We start from the raw sequence: 26,225 nt of genomic DNA, 5'->3' as shown, positions 1-26,225 counted from the left end.
CAAGGAACAAAAAATAGACCCCATTAGCAAATAAAATCACTAAAGCCTTTATAATTGCATCTGCACGAGCAATGGGAGGAAGGAAGGAAGGATGCAGAATCATTAATCCTGGAGATTGTCCTTTTATATATATATGTATTGAAAAAAGGCTTTGGCAGCACAAATTTTGTGCTTCACTTTTTCATCAAACTGTCAGATCCTTGTTCCTGGAGACAATGATAGTCCTAAGAGCTGGAAGAAGAACGTTGTCTCTTTTTGTTTCCCTTTCTCCTCCTCAAAAGCATAAAAAAAATGTTGAAAAGGAAATGAGCCAAAAAATTTATTTGCAAGAAGACTTATACTCCCAACAATTCCCCCCCTTCCAAAAAAACACGAGAGAAAACCCTCCCTCTGAACAGCAAAAGAACATTTTCCTTTCTCCCCACCACCTCTGACAGCCATGCATTACCCACACCCTGGGCATGGGCTCATGGAGCATCCCTGGCTGCTGTGCAGTGCTCCAGGGACATGGAAAACCCAAAACCTGGGATCCAGGTGGGATAACAGCTGCCTTGTGTTAGCAGAGCAGGGCAGCAGGGGCCAACAAGCAAGTCTCCCTCTTGAGGTTTCCCTTGTTTTTATTCTTTCTCCTTATTTCCTTTTCTCTCCATTCACTCCCTTTTCTCTTGCCCTTGGGATAAAAAAAAATACCATCCAGGTTCTCCCCGTCTTTCAGTGCCTGTTCTCCTGCATGTTTGTTTTTCCATGTAATACATCCTCACCTCAGAAATGCCGAAGCCAGGGGTTAATGGGCACCTGGGGACAACCCAGATCAAGGCCATGCCCCAGTGCGACCCCAGGCAAGACCCCGAAACCTCTCTCTCCTCCAGATGCTGAAGGTATCTAAAGACAAATGAAGACGTGGCCTTTGGTCTCCCTAATTTCACTTACCATAGAGCATGGGGATGTTGTTTTTTCCCAAATTCCCTGGGCTTTACTAAGATGCCCCAGTAGAGCCGAGCATAATGGTGGCTCTCAGTCTTCCCTCATCTCATCCCCTCACTGCTCCTTTCCCTCCATCCCTGGCCCAGATGTCCTGCCTGTGCTCATGCAGCTTGTGGAGCTGCTTCTGGACAGCACGTGGCATTGGGAACACGGCAAGCTGTAACGATCCCTGCCACTGGGATGTGGTCCCTGTAGTGCCCAGGATTCTGCTAACACCTTTCTGCTGCTCCGAGCCTGCGCGCTGCACTTTGAAGGCATTGCAAGTGCTATAAAAGGCTTGTATAAAAGACTTGTATAAAAGGCCAGAGCAGCATATTAGCAAGGAAAAGAGCCTGCCCAGTGGTGTGGGAAGGGATATATTTAGTATATTCTCTCATCTCCGTAAGCCACAAAGGCTTTGATACAGCCTCCATGCAACCTTGGAGCACATGCGTGAAGCTGAAGGCTGCACCGAGCAGAGAGGTGCTGGAGCGCCTGCTCAAAACAAACTCATGGGCTCAGAAAAATGGGTGGTATTTTAACATTAATAACAATTAGGCACCGAGCCGTGTCCCGAAGTGCCTGGTGGCTAAGGGACAGCATGTATTACCACCGGTGGCCTCAGCCAGCCCCCGCCGTGCCCAACGCTCCCGGCCACCTGCAAGCATCTCAACCACTGCCTAATCCCTGTGGTCTCGCAGCAATATCTATTATTGAATTTGGAGCAAAAAGCAGCTGTTACTGTCGCTGCAAATAAGCGCCTGACGCCTGGATTACATGCGGTGTTGTTACTTACAGGACTCCCAAACATTTTTCCTTCAGGGCTTGTATTTCCAGAGCTGTCAATCCAACACCTCTCCCCAGCGCTAAATTCATTTACAAGGAGGAAAATAAAACCCTTTAAAAAATAAATAATCAAGCCACATTAAATAACCATTTGGGAGACCATCAGCCTCCCAGGCTTGCTTGGCTGAACTTGATATTAATTACACTAAGCCCGAAAGCGGCACCTTCCCCAGGAGTCTGCTGGAAAGCTCCCACCGCTTGCCCTGCGGTGCAATTTCCAAGGGCTTTGCCTAGTTAAGGATTATAATTTTTAACAGCTGCTGGATTGACTCAGCTCATGCCCTCACCTCCATCTGAGATGCTGACACGGTCCTTGGCCAACAAACGCCTCCTCTCTCTTTCTGCCGTCGCTTCTTCGAGGATTATGCATTTGTAGGAGTCGCCATTGACAGCATGGAGACTTCCAAAAAGCCTTTTCTTGATAAATTCTCTCTCCTGCCACCCTTCAGCAAGGAAGTGAGGGTCTGTTTGCCATAAACACACGAGCTCTGCCTGCCAGATTAGAGTTGGCTGGACACGTTTGGCACCGACTGGGTTATATAATTAGAAAAAATACAGAAAAAATAAATGCTTGTGGGAATGTGTCAGCTTGCTGGCCGGGGAGGATGATGTGGGGAAGTTTAGTCTGCTGCAAGTGACTGGCAGTCTATTGTGACAAAGGGGGAAATCAGTTATCCTGGCATAAAAAAAAATATGCTTATTTTTGTGCCCCATCCCTGCTCCACATCAGCATTTCATAGCATGCCCCTTGCCTCACGTGAGCCTCTGTGCTTGCTGTGTGCGGGCGCGCTGGCTACATGTTACCCCTTAGGTCCACTTGTTCAGCCCACGCCTGGTTTTGCTTTTGTCTCCTGGCAAGAAGAAACAACAACAATAGCAGTAATAGGCAGGCAGCATCCCAGCCCCGGGGAGCCGATCCACAGGCATGTGTCCAGCTGAACAAAGCACTCTTGTCCAGAAAAATGCCCTCGCCCTCTGTGGTTTCTCTCCCTGAGCTCACACTTCAGGTAACCCCTTTTTTTTTTCCCTTTCCCTCAAGCTTCTCAGGTTTCAGCTTGGGACAAATTAAAGCAAGCAGATTTCCAGGTGGTCCCAGATGCAGGGTTGGATTTTGGCTTCCAAAAGGCATTTAGTCTGTGCTGCCCAGCCATCCTCAGTGCTTGGGCTCAGCAAGGGACAGGTTTGGAGCAAAACACTTCGTGGTTTCACTGGAGCGCCGTGGGACCCTCCTGCTCAGCAAATACCCTGGAGTATTAAATCGTTTCATTCAGCTCTTGTGGTACGTGCTGCCGTAAGAGCTTGAGAGGCCATGGGGGGTAGATTCAATTTTCATGCTATTTTTATTCTTTAAAGATGTAAGGAAAAGGTAGGCTGGGTGAGCGCAGAAGGCTGCGTAATCCAACTTTTTCCTCCAAAAGTGGGATGCCCAGGGAAGCGCACAGGAACAGAGCAAAAGAAGTGCATGGGGGGAACTGCACTTGCTCCATCGAACTTTGGAAGGTCTTTATTTATTGAATGCTTTTTTTTCCTTTGCACAAAACCCCTCCATGTACCAAAGGCAGGGAACAGAAAATCCAACGCCCGCAGAGGGGCCGTTCCTAAATACTTGCCAGGGGCAAGCGACACCTGGGAACCTGTGGTTTTACCCTTCTGTGGACGGGACATTCCCCTAGCACTTGAAAGGCACCCCTGGGCCTAGCTTTTGGAAAGCAAGCAGGCAAACCAGACCTCAGGCTCAGAAGATCACCTATCACATGAAATATTCATTTTTCAGCCTCTTTTCCTAAGGCATGAGTCCTGTGCTCACTGGTCTGCCAGCCCATACGCCACTCCCCACTCCAGGTAACCTTTGAATCCCTGTTTTTAACCCTGTTTTTAACCATAGGCTGAGGTTTCAAAGAGAGGGGTTTCCTTTTTATTTAGTGGATCTGGAGGAAGCGGGTGAAGATGCATTGGTGTCCCCTGTGTCGCTGCTCCTTCTCCTGCAGTCTGCTCCAGCAGCTCCCAGCCCCTGCTGCCCATCACCTGCGTCCCCCACCCTGTGCCAGGTGTCCCCATGGTCCCAGAGCCGTTAGGTAATTGCAGGTTTTCCAGTAGCAAAGGGCCCTGAACAAACAGACCACGACTTGGCCAAACATGAACTTTCCCTTTGAAGCAGTGGTGCTGGCAACAGCACCCGTTTCCTTCCTTCCCTATTGGGTAAATGTTTCCCTTGTGCCAGTTTTTATCTCTCTGGGGGATTTGTAAGGGTGGCCGGTTACAAGCCTGGCTATCACCTGGCCCCGGAGGAGCGAGCCTCTGTTCCAGTAAAGCTGCGTGCAGCTGGAGCCTTTGCAGCGTGGGATTTGTTGGGACTGAGGCCATCCATCACCGGGCTGGAGAGGGGGACGGTGCTCGCTCGGGTCTGTCCTGTTTGTTTCTTTATGGAAATGCAAAACGTGCACTGCCTTGTGCAAAACAATAAAGCACGCTGAATTTGTCAAATCGTTACAGCACAGCTGCATAGAAAACTGCTTTTTGAGGGGGGGGAATGAAAGAGCAAGAGCTGCGTCCCCGCGGAGCACCAGAGGCGGTGGCATCAGGTGTCCCCCAGCAGACACGTCCCATTAGCAGGAAGGGCCTTATCTCACCTTATCTCACCCTTGGCCATGGCCAAGGGGTAAAAAGGAGGGCTGTGACTCACGGAGGCCATGCTGGGAACTGCTCAGAGCATTTTACAAGCATCCTTGAGCTTCTGCTCCTGAACCAGGTGGAGGTGGTGCAAGGGGGCTGCTGGCTCGTCCCACAAGTGAAGGAGCAAATGAGGAATGGGGAGTCCCGGTAATGGGGACGGTTGTTCCAGGATGTGAGAGCACAGCTCCAGTTTGCATTAATCCATTTAACTCTATGTGGCTGTTGTTCTCACAAAAGAGCATCCCAATTCCAGGCTAAAGCAAAGCAGCCTCGTGCTGCAGCTTTGCTGTAATTGCTTCCAGGTGTGGGCAAGCCTGGACACTTGCATGGACTCACCCAACAAGCTGTTTTGTTTTGTTTTGTTTTGTTTTCCAATAAAAATCCTGCAGCAGAAGCAAGACAAATTGCCATAATATTCAGAATAAACCTGCTGGGCCTTCAAAATTCTTCCATCAATTAATGAGCTGGGACTGCCATAAGACAAGAAATGCCCTGCAAACACCGCCCGAACGGTGTGGGCACAAACACGTCCCCCAAGGAACCAGGTGGATCTTTAAATACGTTTTTATTTCAGGTTTGCTATTGATGCACAAACAGCAGAGATCGATGTTTAGTATACATGGTATACACAAAGCAGCCAGTACAATAGGCATCTCCGTCCTTTTGCTGCACACTTGGCAAAAGAACCACACACAAGAAACCCCTCCCGCCCCGTCCTTCCCCCTTTGGACAAGGACGACGATTTCTCGGTGGCTTGGAAACCATCTGTTTGATGGCAAGACACAAAAGGGCAGCTCCTCGGAGCTCTGTCCCCAGACAAAAGCACTGCAGGCTCGGCTATGCAGGAAAACTGTCCGAAAATGGATGATACGTTCATGGGAATGTAGACCTGGAAGGGATTTCCTAGAACATTAAATCCCGTCCCTGCTGTGCAAAGCAACCACAACATCTGCTCCTGGCTCTATCAAGCACTGTGGAGACCAGAAATACTATTGTGTTCAAAAAGGCATTACATAAATCCAGGGAGGGTGGGTCCACAAACATTATCACGAGAAATGTGCTCAGCTGGTGGGAAAGGTCTCAGCAAGAAAATGTTTGCGCTGTCACGGTCCTGTCTCTTGTGACCTTCCTCACCCTACCCACAGCTGCTGGACGCCTTTTGGAGCACGAGGAGCTTCCACTTTATATCTACAAGGGACAGAACACAAGGTAGGCTTGAAGAAGATGCAAGGTAAGCATCTTCTGCCTTCCCAAAACCTGTGGCTCCTCCCTGGGCTCCCCTCCTGCTGATCCCAATAACAGCAGAGCTCGGCCCTGAGGCTCCGGGTTGCTGTCAGCCAGAGCTAACTCCCTACGAGTCTTTTCCTTCTTCAGTGGAAAAGCAAGACGTAAAAATGATCCCTGATGGTTTGCTCTGAGCAGAAGGCTGGGGGGGGAGATGTGCCACAGGGTTGTTGTGAGGAGGGCGGTGTGTGAGGTAAGGCAGCCTCCGAGCACTACGTAACCCTCAGAGGTACAGAACAAACCCTCGCACAAAACCCTGGGGCGTGAAGCTGGTCACGGATGCTCTGCAAGAGGTTCAGGAAAGCCCAGGACCCAAATTCATCTTCCTCTTCTGCAGCTCAGAACATCTCTGGGGGTTAATGCAGAGCAAAATGACCCAGCCGAGGCTCGGAGGGAAGGGGGCAGGTTGCCTGAGCACGGCGTGCCGGTCCTGCCCGTCAGCGAGCACCATCTCCGGAGCGGAGTCGAGCACCAGCGACGTGCAGGGATGCTTCCAGCCCCGTGGCACCGCGCCCTGACACTACAGTACAGTTGCTTTCTGGAGTTACAGCTCGAATCTCACTTCCACAGTGATCCCTTTTAGCCCTGAAGAGCTTCAGATGGGTACTTTACTCTTTGCCCTGTACCGGGGTGTAAATGAGCACCTGGCCATGCTCTGGGCACCCGGTTAGCCGAGAGCCGGTCTCAGCCTCCCCAAAGCACCGTAGGAAAACCTCAGCCTCAGGAGAGGGATTGCTGGAAGCAACATCGCCCCCTCTGCGCAAGGTTTACAAGAGGGAGGAGGAGGTTAAAAAACAACATGGAGTTAAGCACCATAAAATCTACACTGGTCAGGTCATAAACACGAGGAGAAAACGAAAATGAAGCCACCACCTCCCAGCCTGGCACGGGGATGCTCCTGGGGCTCCCCAGACCATGGCAGCAGCGTGCCCAGATTGCAAAGTCATTGCCAGTGTGCCCCAAAAGTGACAGTCCCTAGGAGACCAGCACCCCATCACGCCGGTGGTTGGACAGAACAATTTGCCATCACTGTGACAGTAAATCCATTTGGTCCCACATAGCACGAGTGCTGGGGGAGACAGGGAAGGGGGGAGGTAGGCTTGGCCCTGGGAAGACGGGGCAGGCATCGGATGTGCAATGAGGGGACATCCCCCACGCGTCCTCAGGTCCTTCCTGGGCAGTGGCATCCGTCCGTCCTCCGGCTCCCAGCCTCCGCCGCGGGTCCCTGTGTGGTGCGGAGGCATCGAGGTAGATGTTGGTTCCTGCTCCGGCTCCGAGCGACCTGCTCGGTGAAAGCCCTCTGGCCTGGGCACACGCCCTTCCCCGCACCCAGGTCCTGTTCTTTGTTCATTTGGTTTTTTTCCCCTTTTTTCTTTTTCCCCCATTTGATATGTGCTATGGACATCTCCCCCTCTCCCAACCCCTGGCTGCTGCTCGCCCACCAGCCCGAGAGACACCATGCCCGTCCTTGCTGGCACCGCTCAGCATGGCCTCAAGGTGCAGAAGTCCAGCTCCTGCGGCTTCCTCCGAAAACTACAGCTCTCCCGGGGCAGGAGGCGCCCAGCCGGGGTCGTGCACTTCAGCATCCTCCTCTTGAAGCCTCGACCACAGCTCTTGGAGCAAGGGGCCCAGGGTCCCACTTCCCACACCGGGCAGGGCTCCCCGCAGGGCCGGACCTCAGCCGGCCTCTGTGCGGCCTCACACTCAGAGGCCGGGTGGCCGTAGGAGTCGCGGCAAGCCACCACTCGCTTCTGCAGCCCGCTGCCGCAGGTGACGGAGCAAGCCTCCCAGCCACCCGCCGCCCACTTGTAGGAGGGCCGCTTGTAGGTCGGCCTGCCCCCGTCCAAGCGGTTGGACAGGCTGAGGACGCTGTTGTTGAGGTCTGGCGGGGTCTTGCCCTCCTTCTTGTAGGAGGACTTGTCCTCCTTGCTCTCCTTGGGGAGGTAGAAGGAGTAGCGCACCCGGGGAGGGGTCATCTTCCCCACGGAGAGCACCTCCAAAGTCAGGGGCTCCTGGATGGGTTTGAAGGCTTGGAGGCTCTCGACAGCGGTGCCGGTGCCGCTGTAGCGCAGCACGCTGCCCTTCACCATCAGGTCTCTCTCCACAGCCGAGACGATGAAATGGCCGTTCAGCAGGTACTTGCCCTGCCCGTTCTTCAGCGCCAGGTAGTTGTCGTCACTGATCAGCCCCTTGTAGCCCCGCTGCCTGATGTCGATGTTGGAGGCGCCCGCGGGGATCACCACCACGAAGTTGTAGCCGTGCCTGGAAGGGAGGAGCAGGCAGGGGGGCGTCAGGCTGGGAGCTGGCGGGGTGTCCCCTGCTGGGTGTCCCCTGCTCCCACCCGCTGCCACTTGGCCTCAGCCCCAAGATCTTCCCACCCCTGAGATTATCTCCTCCATCCCGTGGAGATCACTTTCCCCACGCCAAGTTTTGTTTAGGCTGAGGTCACCCAGATATGGGAAGAGGTTTCAGCTCCTCCAGCTCAACACCATGGAGGATCCAGAGGTGGCTCCACCAGCAGAAGCCATTACCACATTAAATGTGTCCTCACAGCTCAGCTCTCCACACAGAGACATTCATTGACACCTGGAGGTTGCTCCTCACCAGCCCCACAGCCTTCCCCTGTACACCCCAAAAAGCAGAGCTGGGAGAGAGGGAGGCACGTGTAGCCACCCAGTGCTTACATGGGTTTGGTGAACAAGCCTGAAACCTTCTTGCAGCTCTTGTTGTCTCCCCCACACACACTGCATTTGTCGAATTTCTTCTTAGAGCCCAGCTTCCCGTCGCAGCCCGCTTTGATGCATTTGCCCTGGACGCAGACCGAGGTGGAGTCTGGGGAGCAAGGGGTGCCATCCACAACCTGCGGAGGTGAGACAAGCTGCTGTGGCCCCGCATTGCCCCACTGAGGCCAGCCCCACTCCAGCCAGACCTGAGGAGGTGCTGGCAGGCACAGTGTTGCACCTTGTTCATGTTCTGCTTTGCAACTGAGCTCTTCTGGCTCTGACAAAAGCCATACGGCATCACTTCCCCTTTCTGCCATATCTACATCATTTTCTTTGCATCGGTGCGAATGTAAGGGGCTGCATTAGGAAGACAGCCAGCACCAGCCTGCACAGCCCAGCCCGGCAGGTGAATCACTTCCCCAGCACAATAATTATCATTGAATGTCTCAAGTTGGAAGGGACCTTAAAGACCATCTAATTCCAAACCCCCTGCCATAGGCAGGGATGACACCCACTAGATCAGGATGCTCAAGGTCTCATCCAGCCTGGCCTTGAGCACCTCCAGGGATGGGGCATCCCCAGCTTCCCTGGGCAACCTGTGCCAGTGCCTCACCACCTTTACAGGGAAGAATTTCCTCTTAATGTCTAGTCTAAATCTATCCTCTTTTAGTTCAAGACCATTCTCCCTTGTCCTATCATTATCTACCCGAGTAAAGAGCCCTTCTCCATCTCTTTTATAAGACCCCTTTAAGTACTGAAAGTGTGCAATGAGGTCTCCCCAGAGCCTTCTCTTCTCCAGGCTGAGCATCCCCAGCTCTCTCAGCCTTTCTTCAGAGGAGAGGTGCTCCAGTCCTCTGAACATCTTTGTGGTCCTTTGTAGCTCTCCTCTGGACTCATCTGCTACTCCAGCCTCTCATCAGGACTACAAGCATACCCTATAGGCTGCCTTACAAACCCAGAGGAAGACCCTTTGTGGACCAAATGAAGTAAATAAGCAGATGCATACACACAGATTCATCCCAGCCTGGTGGATTCCCCTCCTTTATAATCTCACACAAACCCAGCTGCCCACCAGACACGGACAACTCGTTCATGCCCCCCAGCCCTCACCAACCTTGGGTGCCAGCACGTAGAAGTAGCCCGTGCCATTTGCCCGACAGATGAGCTTGCACTTGTCCCGGGGCGAGACGCCGGAGTACTTGGGGACCCAGGAGACGGAGGCGGTCAGGCGGTTGGTGCTGTGGCTGTAGCCATTGAAAGCCTCACACTGCTCCTCTCGGAAACTCTTCCCTGGCACTGGAAGAAACGGGGAGTGCATTGGGTGGGAGCACAGACCAGTCCCTCAGTGTGTGTTTTACTGGGTTGCTGTGCGTGGTGCAGATCGCGGTGGCCACACACACCCCATGGTGCCCAAGATTGGCACCAGTAGCCTCAGCATGTTGAGCCCAGGACATTCTGCTCCTCACACAGCACAGTGACCCAGGGACACCGGGGCACTGCAAATGTCAAGGTCACCTCTGACATTTGCAGGGGGTGTATCTGGGGGAACGTTCCCACCATGTTTCTAAGCGCTTTGAAACAGATGAAGAATTTGACATTTGGAGACTGGCTCTCCTCCCTCCCCACCCAGAGAGCTGCGGTGAGTTTGGGCTTTTGGCACGCTCAGGGCTCAGCTCTGCTGAAATTCGGCTGCTCCAGAGATGTGAGCAGCACCTCTGCACCTGGGAGGGGTTGAGCAGAGGATTCACAGCTCTGATGAACTTGCCTGGCTCAACAACCAACACATGCAAAAAGCTGGGTTTTCCCCTCGGCTCAGTGCAGGAGCATGCATTAATGACGACAGCCATGAGCAAGCTGAGCTCAGGCCGTCTATTTCAGCAGGATTCGCCTCTCATTCCCTTACCTGCAGTGGAGCAGGGGTCCAGGTTGCAGGAGCGGTACTTGACGCGGACACCCTCGCAGTAGGAGCCCCCATTGGCAGGCACCGGGTTGGTGCACTCGCGCTTGGCCAGCTGCACGCCGCCGCCGCACGTCCGCGAGCACTGCCCGTAGGGTGCCCACTTGGCCCAGCCGCCGTCCACCTGGTGGGACACGGCACGGTGAGACCCGCCGTCCCCTTCCCTGGTGGCTCCATCCCAAACAGGGGCTCTCCGGGCTCAAAGCCATCCCTTTGCTACCTGCCTCTACAAGGGAGACCTGCAGTTTTGCAGGTCCCCAGTCTTCCATAGGGCTGGAGAGAGGAGCACAGCCACATCCAGCCTTGAAAAAGAGTTGTTGACTGCTTGCACCATGCATCCCTGCTCTCCCTTGTCTTCCTTTCACATCAGTGTCCCCATGCAGGGTCCCCAGTGGGGACCGCCCTGCCAGTACCCATGCAAAAGCATCCAGGGGTGATCCTGCAGGGCGCTTTCAGGCACTCACCCTGTACTTGCTGACGTTGTGCCTCTCAACGCAGGCGCCCTTGAGGCAGAAGTGTCCCTCGCCGCAGCCGGTGCCGTCAGCCCAGGGGAAGTGGCGGGTCTGGCAGACGATCTGCCCGCGCGCCTTGCCTGTGCACCAGAGCTTGGCGCAGTGCTGCATGTACGGGCAGGGCTTGGAGCCCACGCCAAAGGCCAGCTCGCACTGCTGGTTCAGGCTGTAGCTCGTCCCCGGCAGGTCCTCGGGCAGCGGGATGGGTTTGGAGGGCTGGTCCAGCAAGCAGTCTCCTGCGGGAGCAGGGAGGGGAAGATCGATCGGGTCCTCGTGGGGAGCCTCGTGGGCTCAGCCACGTCTCAGCCCGCTCATTGCGGATACGAAATCCAGCAACAACAAAGGCAGAGGGAAAAAATGTGACTCCATCTCTTGGTGACGCTGGGTAGAGCCGCACTGGCAGAGCAGATGTCACTGATGGGGACACCCGGCTGATGCAGAAATGCTGCCGAACTCCCCGCTTCCTTCTCATTTTGTTTGGAGAACAGCTGCTGCCCAGCCCAGGAGCCTGTCCCCATCACAGCCACCCTGCACCGCCAGCCCTGGGACAGATCCTGCTCCCCACGGCAGGGACCAGGACAGGATGGGGACGAGGGCAGGAGAGCGAGGGCGCAGCAGGAGGGCTCACCGTGGCCACTGTCGAGGAAGTCGGTGATGATGGCAGCGCTGCAGGCTGACCAGGGGTTGGCGCGGTCGATCTGGATGAGGGTGGGGGACATCATGTGGTTGGTCTTCAGCCGGCCGAAGACCTCCTCGCAGGCCTTGACGTTGTCGTGGGGCATGTTGAAGACGTGGCCTGGGAGATGGAAAGGGGGCGACATGAGGAACCCCGCTCAGCACACAGTGGAGGGCCCCCTCTCTTGTTTGCAGTGGGGGAAACTGAGGCATATAGTGGGGAAAACTCTTGCAAGGATGGCAAAAGGACAGCCCAAGAGGAGAAGGTGATGTCTGGGGATGGATGGAGATTGCATGTAGCCTGGCTCAGGCTGCATGTGGATGTGGGAACAGGCACACGTCATCCTGACAGCAGCATCCCCAAGCCAGCGCCCTTTCCATCACACTTCCCCTCTCCTTCCCGTATGGCCATCAGTTGCAAGAAGGACAAAGGCAATTTCAGAGAAAAGGAGGCAGCAGAGCTAGTGTCTCCGGATGTAGGTGTGCCCTCAGCAACCCCCAGCCTCCGCCTGTTATTTCAGGATTCCCAGATCCTGGAAACCAAGCAACCACAACAGCAAAGCCTTTCACTTTCTCAGCCACTCTTTCCTACCCAGCCTGAGGTGGAGTTTCCCTGCTCCGGATGCCTGTCATTGTCTGGCCTTCCGGAGGCTGGACCAGGGCTATTCTGAACCTTGCCAGTGTCGCTCCACCCCTCCCGATTCCAGAGCCGGGTGGGAGGATGGGATTTGGTGATGCAGAAGCCACGAGGCTGGGAAGAACCACTGACGTGAGCACAGCAGCAAGACCACACGTGTTTTTTTCCTCCAGAAATGCAGGGCTTGCCATGCGCTGCACCGTGGTGGTGTGGTGCCCATGCCTCAGTTTCCCCCTCCACGCTCCAGGACCGGGGGACCCCAGCCTGCACAGAGCCCCCGAAACCATGCCTTACCCAGCTCGTGGGCGGTGGTGAAAGCCGAGGGCAGCCCGTCGTCCTCGATGACGGAGCAGCTGCGCTTGGGGTCGCACATGGTGCCCACGTCGGCCATGCCCAGTGTGTCACAGGTGGTGGCACCGCACAGGTCCTGCAGGGCACAGAGAAAAGGGGTTAGCCAGGGGCTGGCACATGGCCCTGTCCCCACCAATTCCCCTGCATCCCAACAGGATCTGACCCCAGGCTGCTGGGGAGGCATCAGCCCCAGGGGATGGGACCATGCAGCCCTGGTACTGGGGGTGCTTTTTTTATACCTAGCATCCTCCCATGCCTTCAGCGACAGCAATTCCCACACCAGCGGCCCCTCCAGCCAAGGTGGAGCCAGTTTTGGCACAGAGCAGCCAGCCTGGCTCCATCCTTCAGCAAGCTCAAGGTCCCGACCCAGGCGGGTCAGTGGAAAGACCTGGTCTTGACTCACAGCTGACACATTCTCTGCTCCTTCCTAGCAACAAGAAGCTTCTGGAGCGGGCCCAGAGGTCACCACGGCTAGGGGAAATGCTCCAGTGTCCCCAAGACCTTTTGCAGCTGTCTCTCCAGGAGGAACCAAGCCCAGCTGAAGCCAGCCCAAACTTGGGGACCCCAGGTAGATGCCACCAGGACAGGGGACAGGAAGGTGCATGGACAGGGCAGCAGGGTGGCTGCAGAGCTGCTGGGGTCAGGTATCTGCTCCAGAACCTGGCATCTGCTCGTGGAGGAACTTGTCACAGCAGGGGGATCCCGACCTTCGATACACACGTACTGGCACACCTGCCCTTCTCCAGCACCCAAAGGTGCCAGCACGAATCCAAAGCTGCTGTTTGAAGAAGCCCAGCAGCTTGTCCTCAGATGCCCCCACCCCTCCACTCCTCTCCAAGGGACATCACGCCAGCACCGCTGGCAGCACTGCCCATCCTGGGCTGGGCCAAATCCTGCTCTCAGCCACCACCGTGCTTCTCCTGGCTGGGCAGTGCCGCATTTTCTTCCCAATTTGCAATCACCACCTTTGAGCATCACAACCTGCAGGAGTGTGGCTGGGTGATGGGCTCCCTGCAGCTTCCCCAATGTTTTTTTTTTACAGGGCTGGAGCATGCGTCCCCATCCCACAGAGCCCAGAGCTGCAGGGGCAGCCATGCACGGGGCAGGGAGCTGCAGCAGCTTTCCACAAGAAAAGGAAACGTAAGGGACTTGCCAGGCGCTCCCATGCTATAAATAAGAGTGATTCATGCTCAGCTCCTGGCCAGCCAAAGTGCTTGGTTTGCTACAAATCTCGCACGAGTGGCCCTGTCAACATTTCCAGCGAGGTTTCCAAACCGAAGGCATTCCCGCGCAGGCAGGTTGAGCTACCAGTAAATAACAGACCCGACAGCTTCAGAGAGCCCCGGCCACGGCCGAGGTGGCTTTAGCGGGAGGTGCAGGGCTACCGGGCATGGACAAGACCATGCTCTCCAGAGAGGTGTGGGGTGGATGCGGTGTGGTGCCCTTGCTCCTGCAGCACCACAGGTTGGTTTGGTGGCCAGTGCCTCACCAAGCTGAGCACCAGGAGAATGCAGAGCAGGAAAACCCTATCTCATAACCAGCTTTGACTCCGCTTTGCAGCAGGTTTAATCATCATCTGGGATCCCATTGCATCCCAGGCCCTGTCCCGCACACAACATCCCATGGCAGGAGCCAGCATGGGGCATCCACACACTCCCAGCAAGCACAAGGTGACTGAGTGGGGCCAGGAAGCCCAGCTGCCCCAAAACACCACAAAAATGAGCCATCGCCATGCTGAGCTACACCTGGGGGTTAGAGGGATGCAGCGGTGCCAGTGCTGTGGTTTTTGGGACAGTGGTGGGTTTGGGGGTGTCCTGGGGATGCAGGGAGCAGGCAGCCACCCTCCCTGCTCATTGCTCTTTTAAGAGTTCCCATTTCCTCGCTGGCGTGGAGAGCTTTTGGCTCCTGGCCCAACACCTGCACTGACACACTGACCCACTTCTTGCTCCCAACCTCGCCTGCTGGCTGCAGGGCTGCATTAACGAGCAGCTCTTAATGGGGTTTTCCATCACCCCCATGGCCTGGGCTCAGACCCCAGCCACAGCCCCATGGGCAGCAGCTCAGGGCTCTAATGAGGGGGTCCTGAGCCCCCGAAACCACCTCCTGCAGCCTTGCTGGGGGTGCAGCCTGCTGAGGAAGGGCAGCACAAGAGGTAATGTGAGTGGTGGTGCCAAGAAGAGCTGGAGGAACGGGAGGAGAGGCTGGGAAGGAGTTCATGGGGCGATGCCCAAGACAGGGAGAGGGACTGGAGCTACGGAGGGAAGGAGAGGGAAATGCAAGGGGTTTAAGGTGGGAAAGCAGCATGCAAAGGCCCAGCGCTCTCTTTACATGGTGCGCTCACCAGCTCCACTCTCCCCTGCTGCTGCCAGCACAAGCACGGGGAGGAGGCAAGGTGCTCCTGCAGGGACACTCAAGTCCAGGACCTGGGTGCAAAGCTCAGCATGAAGCCTGTGGGGGTGTTGTGTTGTCATTCTGTCATGCATGGACATCGGACATTTGGGTTCTGTCCATTTCGGAGACAGCCCGGAGAGGCAAAGCGAGCGGAGAGCCCCGTGCTGCGAGCAAGGACCCTGGGTACCCAGGCACTGACACCTCACCCATACTCGGAGCTCAGATGGCCAGAAATTAAACCAGAAGCAGGCATGGACACAACTCACAGAACAACAGCCACAACCATCCTGTCCCCGCCGGCCGGGTGCTCCCTGTGCCGCCCTTGCCCCAGCACCGTGCCAAGGGGCTGCAGGCAGCACACGAGCTGCACAACCAGGGCTCCCCTGCCAGCCTTAGCTCCATCTGTGGACATTTCCCAAAGGCTTTTCTTCATCCTCCTGCAAAATTCTGCAGGTCAGCCGAGTATGATCCTTGTGGCTTTTATGTTAATTCACATACTCAGAGGCTAGGTCAGACCACAAGCATTCTCCCGGCTGTTGAGGTTTACCCCGCACGTGTCCAAAGCAGTCCCAAAAATCTGAGCTCCCCAGCCTTGAGGTTCAGAGCGTGGGTTTCCAAACTCCCTCATGATGCTGTGCTACAGCGAGATGTCCTCTGGAGCAACATCCCTTCGGTTTGATGGGAGGCCGAAGGAGTTCAGCAAACCTTTGCTGTTACAGCCAGTGGATGTCAAGGTTCAGGATGGGTGAAAATTTTAGTTGAGCCTTTCCTTGCAATGCGTGATGTTGTTTCCAAGAGGCAGGAGGGCAGCTGGAGGATGGATGATGCTCTGCGGGCCCCTCCGGCAAGCACCGGCTCGGGAAGGAAGGTGAAGACCCTGTGGCCATGCTTGCTGGCACATCCGCACCATCCAGCTGGGCAGGAGCGAGCTCCCCAAAGGCGAATCCTCCGTCCAGCACGACCGGCATCAGGGAGCAAAGCCGGGCAGGAGAGGCCAGCCCCATCCATCAGCAACTTGTTGACACAACTGGAAACTGCCGATCAACTGGGCTCAAAGTGAAATTTAAGTTGGGAGCTTATGTAACAGCTTTTTGGCAGGGAGATAAGCTCTGGGGTGTCAGGGGACCACAGATGGATGCATTCAAGGAAGGCAGATGTCTCCTTGATCGTGTGCCTTTGCACTGAGCTTGCCTTGGGATTTCAGGAATGGACGGTTTAGCAATGTGTAAAAAATGCAGCCCAGCCATGCTGCGCGCTGCAGGACGGCGTGGCTTGCAGATCCCCGGGCCCAACTTTGTCCCACGTGCAGCTCTGGTGACCTCACCGGGTTTCCACCAGAGATGGAGCTGGCTCCTGCCCACAGAGGTGTCAGCAGGCTTCCTCCTCCCCTTTGCAGCCACCCGGCATAGACAGGAGCTGCTCCAGCAGGATTTACCCCTTCCCAGAGGACACAGACCCTGCTTGGGGTGGGGGGACAGGGAGGTGGGGCATTGAGGTGTCTCACATCCCGCACAGCATCGCTCCTGCCTGCACTGAGCACTTGCGAGGGGCAGCCAAGCCGAACTGGCAGCAGCATCCTTCCCACCCTCGAGTGCTTGACCTGGAAAGCAGCTTGGGGATGGCCTCGCTGCTGCTGAGGGGAGTTCCCAAAACATCCCTCATCCAGACAGCTGGGCAGGGAGAAGGCAAAGAGAAAATGCAAGTTGTCTTTGCTGCCACAACCTGCATTGGGGGAAAATGGGACCGTCCCCTTCAACCTGGGCGCATCCTTCTTCCCTCCCACTAGCAGCCTGGGGGCCGATCGAGCACAGTGACACCTCTAGCGAGAAGCAGGGATACAGCCAGACCCTCAACTCCCTGGGGTTGCAAGCACTGCCCGTTTCTCCGGTGCTTTCCTTAGCCCTGAACTGGGTCCACGCGGAGCAGCCGGGATGCAGAGGAGAGCTGCGGGTCCTCAGGAAGACCTCGCGCATGACTCAGAGGAAGCGGGGAGAGGCTTTTTCTTGGCAGGTGCCACCGCAAGCTGCAACGCACAAGTGCTTCCCAGCCGGGGGGAACTGGGGCTGGCCGCCCTCCTCCTCCTCTTCTGGGCTTAGACCCTGCTTTTTGGGGTGGTGGCTGCTTTCTAATGGAGCTAGCTGCCAATGCTGGGGGGGGTTTCCCCTCCTCCGGGAGGGACCGGCAGGTTTCTGTGCATGGGGACAACCTGCCATTGCACACCTCCTGGCCTCACTCACCCCTCAGCAGGGTTTTCTGCAGGCTGCTGGCCAAAACCAGGCTGGCTCAAGCAGGTTCCACACCTCTGCTTCCCTCCCCGCTGCCCCCCTTTGCCATCCAAGCCAGGCAGTGAGGGTGGAGGGCTCCTTGGGAAAGGGCTCTGGGGCTGGGGGGGGGGACACGCACGGTGCAGGGTATGCAGAGGAGGTGGGAGGCGAGGGGCGGCAGGGTGCAGGGCTCCTGGGGGAGAGGGGGGGCAGCCCTGCCGGGTCGTCCCCCCCTCCCCGGGGACCCGCACCCACCTGCTTGGTGAAGAGGATGGCGGTGTCCCAGTACTCGGGGTGCTTGTCGCTGACTTTGTTCCACTTCTTCTGCCAGGCGCAGAAGTTGCGGAGGGTGAGGGCGGCGTTGCCGGTAACTTTGGGCCCCTTGTCGTCCTGCCCAATGAGGAGGAACTTGACGACGGAGATCTGGATGGGGTTGCGGATGCTGGGGTGCTTGTAGAGGCGGGCGGCCGTGGCCATGAGGGTCAGCAGGTAGTGCTGGAGGTCGTCCCCGTGGAACTTCACCATGGACTCGTCGGCCACCACCAAGGTCTCCACATAACGGGGCACAGAGGCGAACCGCTTGGCTCTCCCCCCCGGCGCCCCCCCAGCCCTCCCCCGGTACTTGGCCAACGCCTGCAGGACTCCGGGGGTGAGGCCGGAGCCCACGGCACAACGCGAGGCGGATGCCCCAAGTGGGAGGCCAGCACCGCGGCGCTGCAGGCGGTGGGCTCCGCCAGCCGCCCCCCCGGGCAGCGGGCTGATGGTGTACTCGGCTCCTCGGTAGCCGAAAGCCCCCCGGAGCCCCCCGCAGAGGCTGAGGGCAGCGAAGGACGCGTGGTCGCCGTTGACATCCCCCGAGTAGAAGCAGTGGCGGAGGCCGGGACGGGGGCGTGCGGCACCGGGCGCGGTGCCCAGGTATTGCGCGGCGAAGGCGGGGGCGATGAAGCGGGCGTCGGGGGCGAGGTGCAGGTAGAAATCCTCCCCGAAAGCCGACAGCTGGAAGACCACGGCCTCGGCGGGGCCGCCTCGCCCGAAGTGGGGCCTCCCGTTGATGTCGGGGTCGAGGCGCAGCGGGGTGACCACCGCCGTGTCCCCCTGGGGCGCGCCCAACGCCCGGGCACCCAGCAGCAGCGGCAGCAGCAGCGGCAGCATCGTCCCGGCTCACATGGGGGGGGGAGAAAGCAGGAGCCCCCCTCCTCTTCTATCTTCTTCTTCTTCTTCTTCTTCCTCCCTCCCTCCTCCTCCTCCTCCTCCTCTTCCCAAAACTCGGCGGAGGCCGGAGGGAGCGGAGTGCGAGCCGCCTGCCCCGCCGCTACCTGCCTTGTGGGGCGCAGGGCTTTTATATACGGCTTTTCTCCCGGGGGGAGCGGGGCGCGGCTTGGCCCCGCCGCAGCCACTCCGGGGCCGGGAGAAGCGGAGCGGGGCCGGGAGAGCGGAGAAGGGGAGGGGAGAAAAAAAATAAATAAAAAAATAAAAAGCGAAGCCGGAGCTGCCAGCCCCGCTCCTGGCCCTGCAGCCCGGGGGATGCTCCCGCAGGTTCGGCTCCGAGGAGGAGGGGGAGGGGGAGACCCCCCCCCCAGATCCCCCCGGGGAAGGGGGAGCAAAGCTGGGGTGTGGAGTGGAGGAGGGCTGGGAGGAGAATTGGGGGATGCTCTGCTCGGGACAGGCTGTGTTTGGCAGGACGGAGGGTGTGCTGGTCACTGTAGTGGGGTTGGCTCCATCAACCTGATTTTCAGACCGAGCCCCGCACTGAGCCCGGGGCAGCGTCCCTCCATGAGCCCTCCAGCCCAGCACAACTCCACGTCTTGTGCCTGCAGACCAGGGGGCTCCAGGGGAGCAGCTTTGGGCATGGCACATCCCTCACTGCCCTGCCCCAGCCCCTGCCCGGGGCTCCAACCAGGGGGCAAAGGGGCAATTTCCACTTGTCAGGGGGAGCTTAGCCTCCCCGCATCCCCAGGGCACCCAAAGGGAGAGCTCACCCACTCGGTGAGCGTTCGGACCCAAGTTGTCCCCTCCCCTGAGACCCCAAGGCGCACTATAAGGACTGTAAGGGAAGAGAGGGGTTTCCTCATGCCCACCAAACACACCGTGATTTGGGGGTGGGAAGGATGCTGGGGCTGCTGACGCTAGAAAGATCTCATCACGGGTGGGATTATTTGGAGCAGGCGAGCTAAAAGGAGAGAGATGAGGAGGCCTCGGTGATTGCAGCCAAGGACCAGATTTCCTGATGGCAATGGGCACACCAACACTGGGACACACTGCACAGGGAGCTGCCCAAGAGGGTCTCTCCCCTCATTCCCATTCAAGCTGGTTTTGTGCCCAGAGAAGCACAGACATCTCAGCAGCGCTCCCGAGCTGCCATCGGGCACCCAAGTCACACACATCCTCGCAGCCCACACGCCGTTCCAGCAGCCGGGGTTGGTTTAATGCTGAATTAAGGCCCTTTTGCAAATGCACTGGTTTTGATGTGATTTCAAGCCTCAGCAAAGGCTGTAAGCACAGCCTGAAAATGTGTGTATGTCTGGAACATAAACCAAGGCTGCTGCTTAAGATGCAGAGCCTATAGCCTGCAGCCTGGCTCATTTTGGTGCTAGCACTTCCCCACACGGTGGTTTGTCACCGGGCTGTGCTTCGTTGTGTGCCTTGCAGCTGAACTTGTGACCCAAAAATCCGCAGGCTGTGCTTGGTGAATCAGGGATTTTGTCTGCTGGCCAACGTGCAACGTGTCCAGGGATGTTGAGAGGGCCACAGAGACAAAACTGGCAGCACAGCGGGTGGAGGTGGAAGGGGAAAAGGCCTGGACATGATCTGGGGCATCTCCAGGTGCCAGGAGGGAGCCTTCCTTCCCTCAGCACTGCTCCATCCGATGGGATGGGTTTGTCCCTGAAGGCCAGGAGACAGGAGCAGCATCCCCGGTGGCACATGGTCCTGGCGGTGCCCCTTGCAGCACCATCCTGCTCTGGGCTGAGCCCACTGCTCCCGGGGACATCTCAGGAACAAAGCTGATTTCTGAAGCCGTGCTGGGTTCCTGCGTGGGATGGGGATGCTGGCGTGTTTCCTCTCGTCTCCGCCTCTGCTCTGTTTGCTCTTCGTGGCCTCGTGTTTAGGGACAGTAAATTCTCCTTCCCTTCACACGCGACGGGAGGGCAGCAGGGTTTTCGCCACCTCCAGCAGGGGCTGGTGCTCAGCGCTGGCGGAAAAAAAGCAGCACAGACCTGGCACGTGGAGCCAGGAGCTCAGGGGTCTCTGCCCTGCAGGGATACCGGTGAGGAGCAGATGGAAAAGGGAGCAAAAATGTCCCCATATGCACCGTGAGAGCACCTTGGCTCCAGGTGCTGCAGCCCCATGGCCATCTAGCCAGGGTTAATCGCTGCTGCATCAGGCAGATCTTCTCCAGCAAGAGAGGATGAGTCAAACCGAACTGGCAGGGCTTTATCTCCAGCCTGGAGAACATCTGACTGCCTCCTGATGGGGAAAGCAGGCAGAAAATGTGAGTGTTTTGGATCTGCTGAGCCGGGACCCACTCTATCCCCTGAGACTCTGGCTTTTAGCTCTGCCCCATGACGTTAACACTGTACCAGCGGTTTTGGGGTCGAAGTTAAGTGATGCAGCTCAGCCTGCTACTCTCTCACAGCCTCTCCTGCCCTTGCTCACTCTCTGATCATCAGGAAATCACCTACCCCTAGGCAGAGCTTTGTTTGCAAGCCAAGGTGAAGCCAAAATGAAGCTGCCTTCATTTTTCTGCCTGCGACGAGTTAGAAAGCTGTTGACTGTATGCAGTACATGCTGCCTATGGCTCTTAGGGCTCATCCTTTACAGGCAGCTGGCACGTCTCAGAGCACTCCAGACAAGAGGGGAGGCATTACTTTTTTTATTTTCCCTTATCTCAAGGACATGGCTTGATTTCCCCAGTCCCTGTGACTAGAGAAGACGCGGACAAAATCCCTGAGCAGTCCCACTGGGTTGTGGTGTCTGCTCGGGGTGCTGCTATCTCTGAGGCACATCCCTTTAACCAGGGTGGTCAGGGGGAACATCTCTGTTGTGTCTCCTGCCAACGCGGAGGGGCAGGTTAGAGAAACCAGCCAGGACAGAGAGCGTTGGGCTGGGAGGAGCGGGCAGGGCGCTTCTTGATGTTCAGAGGAGCAGGACAGCGTGGGCATCCCAGCAGCAGTACTGACGCTGGGGTTCTTTGGGGTTCTGTGGAGCTGCCTGCCCAAGATAACAACTTGGGCTCACTCTGTGAATCTTTCCAGGCATTTCAGGCTGCATCTGACTGCTTTTCACCCTTTGATGTTTGCCTGGGTTTAATAGAAACGGACTGGATAGAGATGTCCTAAAGAGAGCGCCTGGTAGTGAAGGAATGGAGATGGAAGATGCCTTTTGACCTTACAGAACAGCTACTGGCAGCGAGATGCAAATACCTGAAATTCAGCTCCTACCTTGATTTTTGCCTAGAGCCCACTTTAAGGTAAATCCCACCTCCCCCAGACCTAACCCACAGCCCACCCTGATCTAGTGTGAGCTGGTCAGCAGTCTGAGCGCTCCTTTCCACCTTCCTCTCTTCTTCTCGAGCACCAGCAAGCACCAACAAGTTATTTTCTTTCATTACTTTTTCATCATCGTCACAATGCCAAGTGTGAGAAGCTAGAAAGAAAAGGCGAGCAAAAAACCTCACGTAGCCCCTGGATGTTCCAGTTCATAAAAGAAATAGTTTAAAATAGATGGGCCGAGAGCTCCACGCCAAAGATAGAGTGGAAAGGTTGTAGCCAGGGAAAGCTGGCGTTGCGAGCAGTTCACTTGTCTTCGGCTGAAAGGTTGGCAGATCGGCAGCCTGGGCTCTCACCCAAAAGTTCAGGCTGTGCTCTCCCAACTCCCCACCACATGGGCAGGAAGGAGGATCCTCTCCAGGGACTGAAGATGAGTCAAAGTGTGTTGTTAGGCAGCTTTCCAGGAAATAAAGGCTTGGACAAAATCTGGCTATGTCTAGATGGGGTCATTGAGGGAGAGAGACACAAGAAACCTGAGCACATGGAGGTCTTTGACACCTAGAACCAGCCCCATCCTTGGTCCAGGAAGACAATGAATTTAACTGGATTTGCCCTGGCATGGGTAACAGTGACTGGGATAGGTAGGATGCTCTGCTTGGGTTTCCCATGCTACAAAATGGGCATGAGAACAGCTCTTTTCCTGCTCCACGAGCAGGGAGGATCCGTGCTTGGGACATCCTCAAGCAGTGCAGCACTGCACACAGAGAGCTTTGCCACCACCCTGCAGGGCCATGCCATGCTGCCTGGCACATCTCAGCTACTCTGAGACACCCCAGGTGCTGCACCTCTTCTTGCAGTGCCAGCTGGGGTTTTCCCAGCTCTCTTCTACTCCTGCATCCTCGTTCTCCTTTTCCTTCCCCACGTCTGTAGCGCTTTGGATGTCCCTTGCAATGTGTAGGAGCAGGATGACAAAAGGCAAACCGACCTGCTCCCACCTCTGTCCACCTGCTGCCCCCTGCTCCTGGAGCAGGGACACTCATCTCTGCTGTCCTCCCGCATGGTCCAGACACACAACGTCACCCCTGGCATCCAGCAGGGCTTCCTGGAATCATAGGGGAATTAGGGGGAATGCCGACGTATGTAGAAAAAATCATAAAGCTTGATTTTGCCTGATTTTGCAGGTCTCTGCTTGGTGATAGCTCCTATCTCTAGAAAGCATCCAAACCTCCCCTCTGTGCTCATCCCCTCCTCTTTAAGGCTCTCTCCTGTTTGAAGGAAGACAGCCATGAGAAAAGCATTTTTTTCCAGGATGCTCTGAAACAGTCAATGGAAATTTAGAGGAGACAGAGGATGGTCCCAAACCAGTGTGACACACTTATTATCACTCATGCACACACACCTGATGGGCCCTACAGCCCAGCCTGAAGGTTTATGAGCCAGGACCGCACAGCTCTGTATTGTACACGCCCGCCTGAAGTGGGGCCAAACCTTAACTAATTAACTTCATGCAACATTTGTGGCATAAATATATAAAGAAAATATGCCTAAATACACCAGGCTTGCAAAACTGTGGAGATCTGGGCAAGCCCCAAAGTTTGTCAGAATTATGCACATCTGGAATAAACGTGGGGCGACAGCGATGCACAATCCAGCTGCCGAGGATGCTCATCACTCAGGCAAACCATTATGAGGCTCATTCATTTTCATCAGCCCATAAACCATGCAAGGGTGGGATAGGGAGGAAGGGGGGTTCCTATGTGCTTTGAGGAGAGCTTTTTTGGTACAACTTGCCATATTTTTTTAGTGCTAAGGCTGGGGACGGAGCGATCCCTGGAGGCTCCTCTCACCGATGCGCTGCTCTCAGGACACCTTGCAAGCCTCAAACCTCGGGTGAGAAGCCTGGCAAGAGGCTGCAGTGCTGGAAAGAGGGTTTACCCTTTTGGAAAGCCCTAATCCTGCTTCCCTGACAGCACATCCCACCACACCTGCCGGCAAGTGGGGCTCCAAAACCACCCCGTGGCAAGGCTGCCCTCTGGTGCCACTTTCTTGCTCTGGCAATCGAGGCATTAAATGTAATTTAATGCAATGCATTGCATTAAAAATCAAAATGCAATTAAAAATTGCGAATAAAAAGGTAAGTGCCTCATAAATCTGAGCCTGCAGCCTTTGAAATGAAATCCCTGGGCCACGACCACAGCCCTTTGCTCTCGGGGTCCCCAGGCGATGCTGGGTCTGCAGCACCAAGAGATTTTGGAGGAGGCAGCCCGGCTGTCCCTGCCCTTTCCATCTGGAGCTTGAAATCGGATTTTCCTACGTTTAGGGGACCCAGTAGGAATTATGGCTTTCCCCAGAGCAAATGCTGCACTGAGGGGAAGGTAAAAACATCTTTTTTACGTGGGAGTGAGGAGGCTGAGGCACTAAACGCAGACTAACCAGCACTTGTAAGCCACGGGAGCCCTCTCGCGGCTGTGTTCGGTGCAGGGATTAATGCATTTCTCCCGGGATGATCGATTTTGCTCCTAATTCACATGCTTCTCACTCCAGACATCCCCTTCTCATGCACAGCCAAGCCCAGCACCAGGCTGCAGCCCTTTCCCTCACCCTCAGTGTCCAACCCTTGCAGCTAGGACATCTCCACCGAAGGCAGCTGGGCAGGACCCAGGGCCCTGATTTAAAGCCCAGATGAACTTTTATGAGCGAGATTTCTTCCAACCTGCTCGTTTTGAGAGCAAAACTAAAGAAATTGCTTATTTTGACCAGAAAGTGAAATGCTCATAAATGCTGGGAGAACTTTTGCTCCTGGCTTCTGGGATTTGTTTCACTGTCAGAGAAGGATTGAACACCTCTGCCCTGGGTTTGTGGCGGTGGGGATGAGCGCACCAGGCACTGCTGGCACCCAGGATGATGCCCAGCTCATCCCCCTAGCAGCAAAAAAAATCCTCCTGGTTCGAGATATTGCCAAGGGACGGGGTGTAGGAAAACCCACGACTGGTTTGGGGCTGGCTGTGGCCCCCTCACCCCCCCGTGCTGCCGCAATCTGTCCCGGGGGGGGACTGCGAAGCCGCAGCGCAGGGCGGCACTGACATCTAGTGGCAAGGTTTTGGAGAGGAGCTGCTTTGTTCCTACCGGGTTTTTTCTCCCAAATAGTTCACCCAAAAGGCAACGTGGGCCTCGTCCTGGCAGGCGAAAGTCCCCCGGAGACGGGTGCCCGGTGGCAGGAGCCCTGGGGAGGGGACAGCCTGGCAGAGCTGGGGACACGGGGAGGGGGAGACGTCTGCAAGCTGTCTGATCAAAAGGGGCTTTAAATCACAGTGACTACGTCCTTAACGGCTTTCGCATGCTCAGGCAGCCCCACAGAAAGCAGAGCCGTGGCAGGCGAGGTTTGTCGGCAACGTGGAGGGGTCCTGCGAGGGGTTAAGCTGCAGGAACCCCAAGAAGCCTTGGGGGTGCTCATCCTCTGCCTGGAGGAGCCTTGGCGGGGCAGCCAGGTGTGGGTTCGCTGTCTCGGAGCGTGCCTTCGAGCTTGCTCGTAACGAGCCCGGCGAGGCTTGTATCGGCCACGAGAAATTCCAGCTACTGTTTGCAGCGAGAGCCGCTAATGAAAACCAGCGGTGCCTTAAAGCTAAGAGGCAGGCATGTCCTCCGAGATCAAAGACGCGGCAAGGAGAGCGGAAAGCCGGGAATAAATTGCATCCTGTTGGAGAGACGTGCCCTGCATCGCCTGCAGCCTTACCTGTCCTAGTTCAGCGCAGGGGCACCCCTCTGCCTCGGAGCCGCGTGCCTGCGCAGGCTCCTTCAGCGGGCTTTGGGGCTAGAGGAGACAGAGTTGAGGCTCACTTTTGGCTGCTAGCCCTGATTTGTGCTTTCCTGCCGATTTTCAAATGCAAATTTGAACTATGAAAAAGCCCCTCCAGCTGCAGCCGGGCGGCCGGGGGAGAGCAGCCAAGGCCGGGTGTCGAGGGAGCGCATTTGATAGGTAGCCCTGGAGAGATGTCCCAGACCGAACCACACCGTGCCTGGGGTTGCTTTTTTTTTTTTTTTCTTTATTTCTTATTTCCTCCCCTCTCCTCCTACAGTCACAGAAAACCGCACTTTAAAAAGACAAGAAGTAATCAGAGCCTTGGCCCCGGGGTAGCACTGCTATTTAGAGCCACTGCTGTGTTTACTATATAGGTAGGGATGTGGCTTTTAAGTGGAGATAAGAATAGAAAGGCAGATGTAAATACATCCTCAGCAAAGGGTGCGCCTTCGCCCTGCACCCAGCTGCCCAGCTGTGGCCGGGACTCTGATTTCCCAGCTACAGGGAAGCAGGAATCCCAAGGTGTCAAATGCTGCTTCACCATTTCAGGTCTTCTTAGGATTAGGCTAAGGGAAAAAAGCCCACAGTTTAGAAGAGCTGATCCTTGGGCTCGTATCCAATGCATGGTTAAGGCACAAGCCCAGCTCTGAGTGTGTGCTACCC

General features: G+C 56.2%; 1 protein-coding gene across 1 annotated transcript; it reads right to left on the bottom strand.

Annotated features, from left to right (window-relative positions):
* Positions 1-7,247: 7,247 nt before the first annotated feature.
* ADAMTS15 (ADAM metallopeptidase with thrombospondin type 1 motif 15) lies at positions 7,248-18,428 on the bottom strand. Its single transcript, XM_035555760.1, has 8 exons — positions 17,532-18,428; positions 12,565-12,697; positions 11,587-11,754; positions 10,911-11,194; positions 10,393-10,570; positions 9,604-9,785; positions 8,451-8,626; positions 7,248-8,028 (listed from the first exon to the last, which is right to left on the bottom strand). Exons 1-8 carry the CDS (start codon positions 18,426-18,428, stop codon positions 7,248-7,250), a joined length of 2,799 nt encoding a protein of 932 aa, XP_035411653.1.
* Positions 18,429-26,225: the final 7,797 nt, after the last annotated feature.

The sequence above is a fragment of the Cygnus atratus genome, chromosome 22 (genome assembly GCF_013377495.2).
Source record: "Cygnus atratus isolate AKBS03 ecotype Queensland, Australia chromosome 22, CAtr_DNAZoo_HiC_assembly, whole genome shotgun sequence".
Taxonomy (NCBI): Eukaryota; Metazoa; Chordata; class Aves; order Anseriformes; family Anatidae; genus Cygnus; species Cygnus atratus.
The sequence above is the reverse complement of the archived record's forward strand: the minus strand, read 5'-3'. Positions and strand labels throughout refer to the sequence as shown.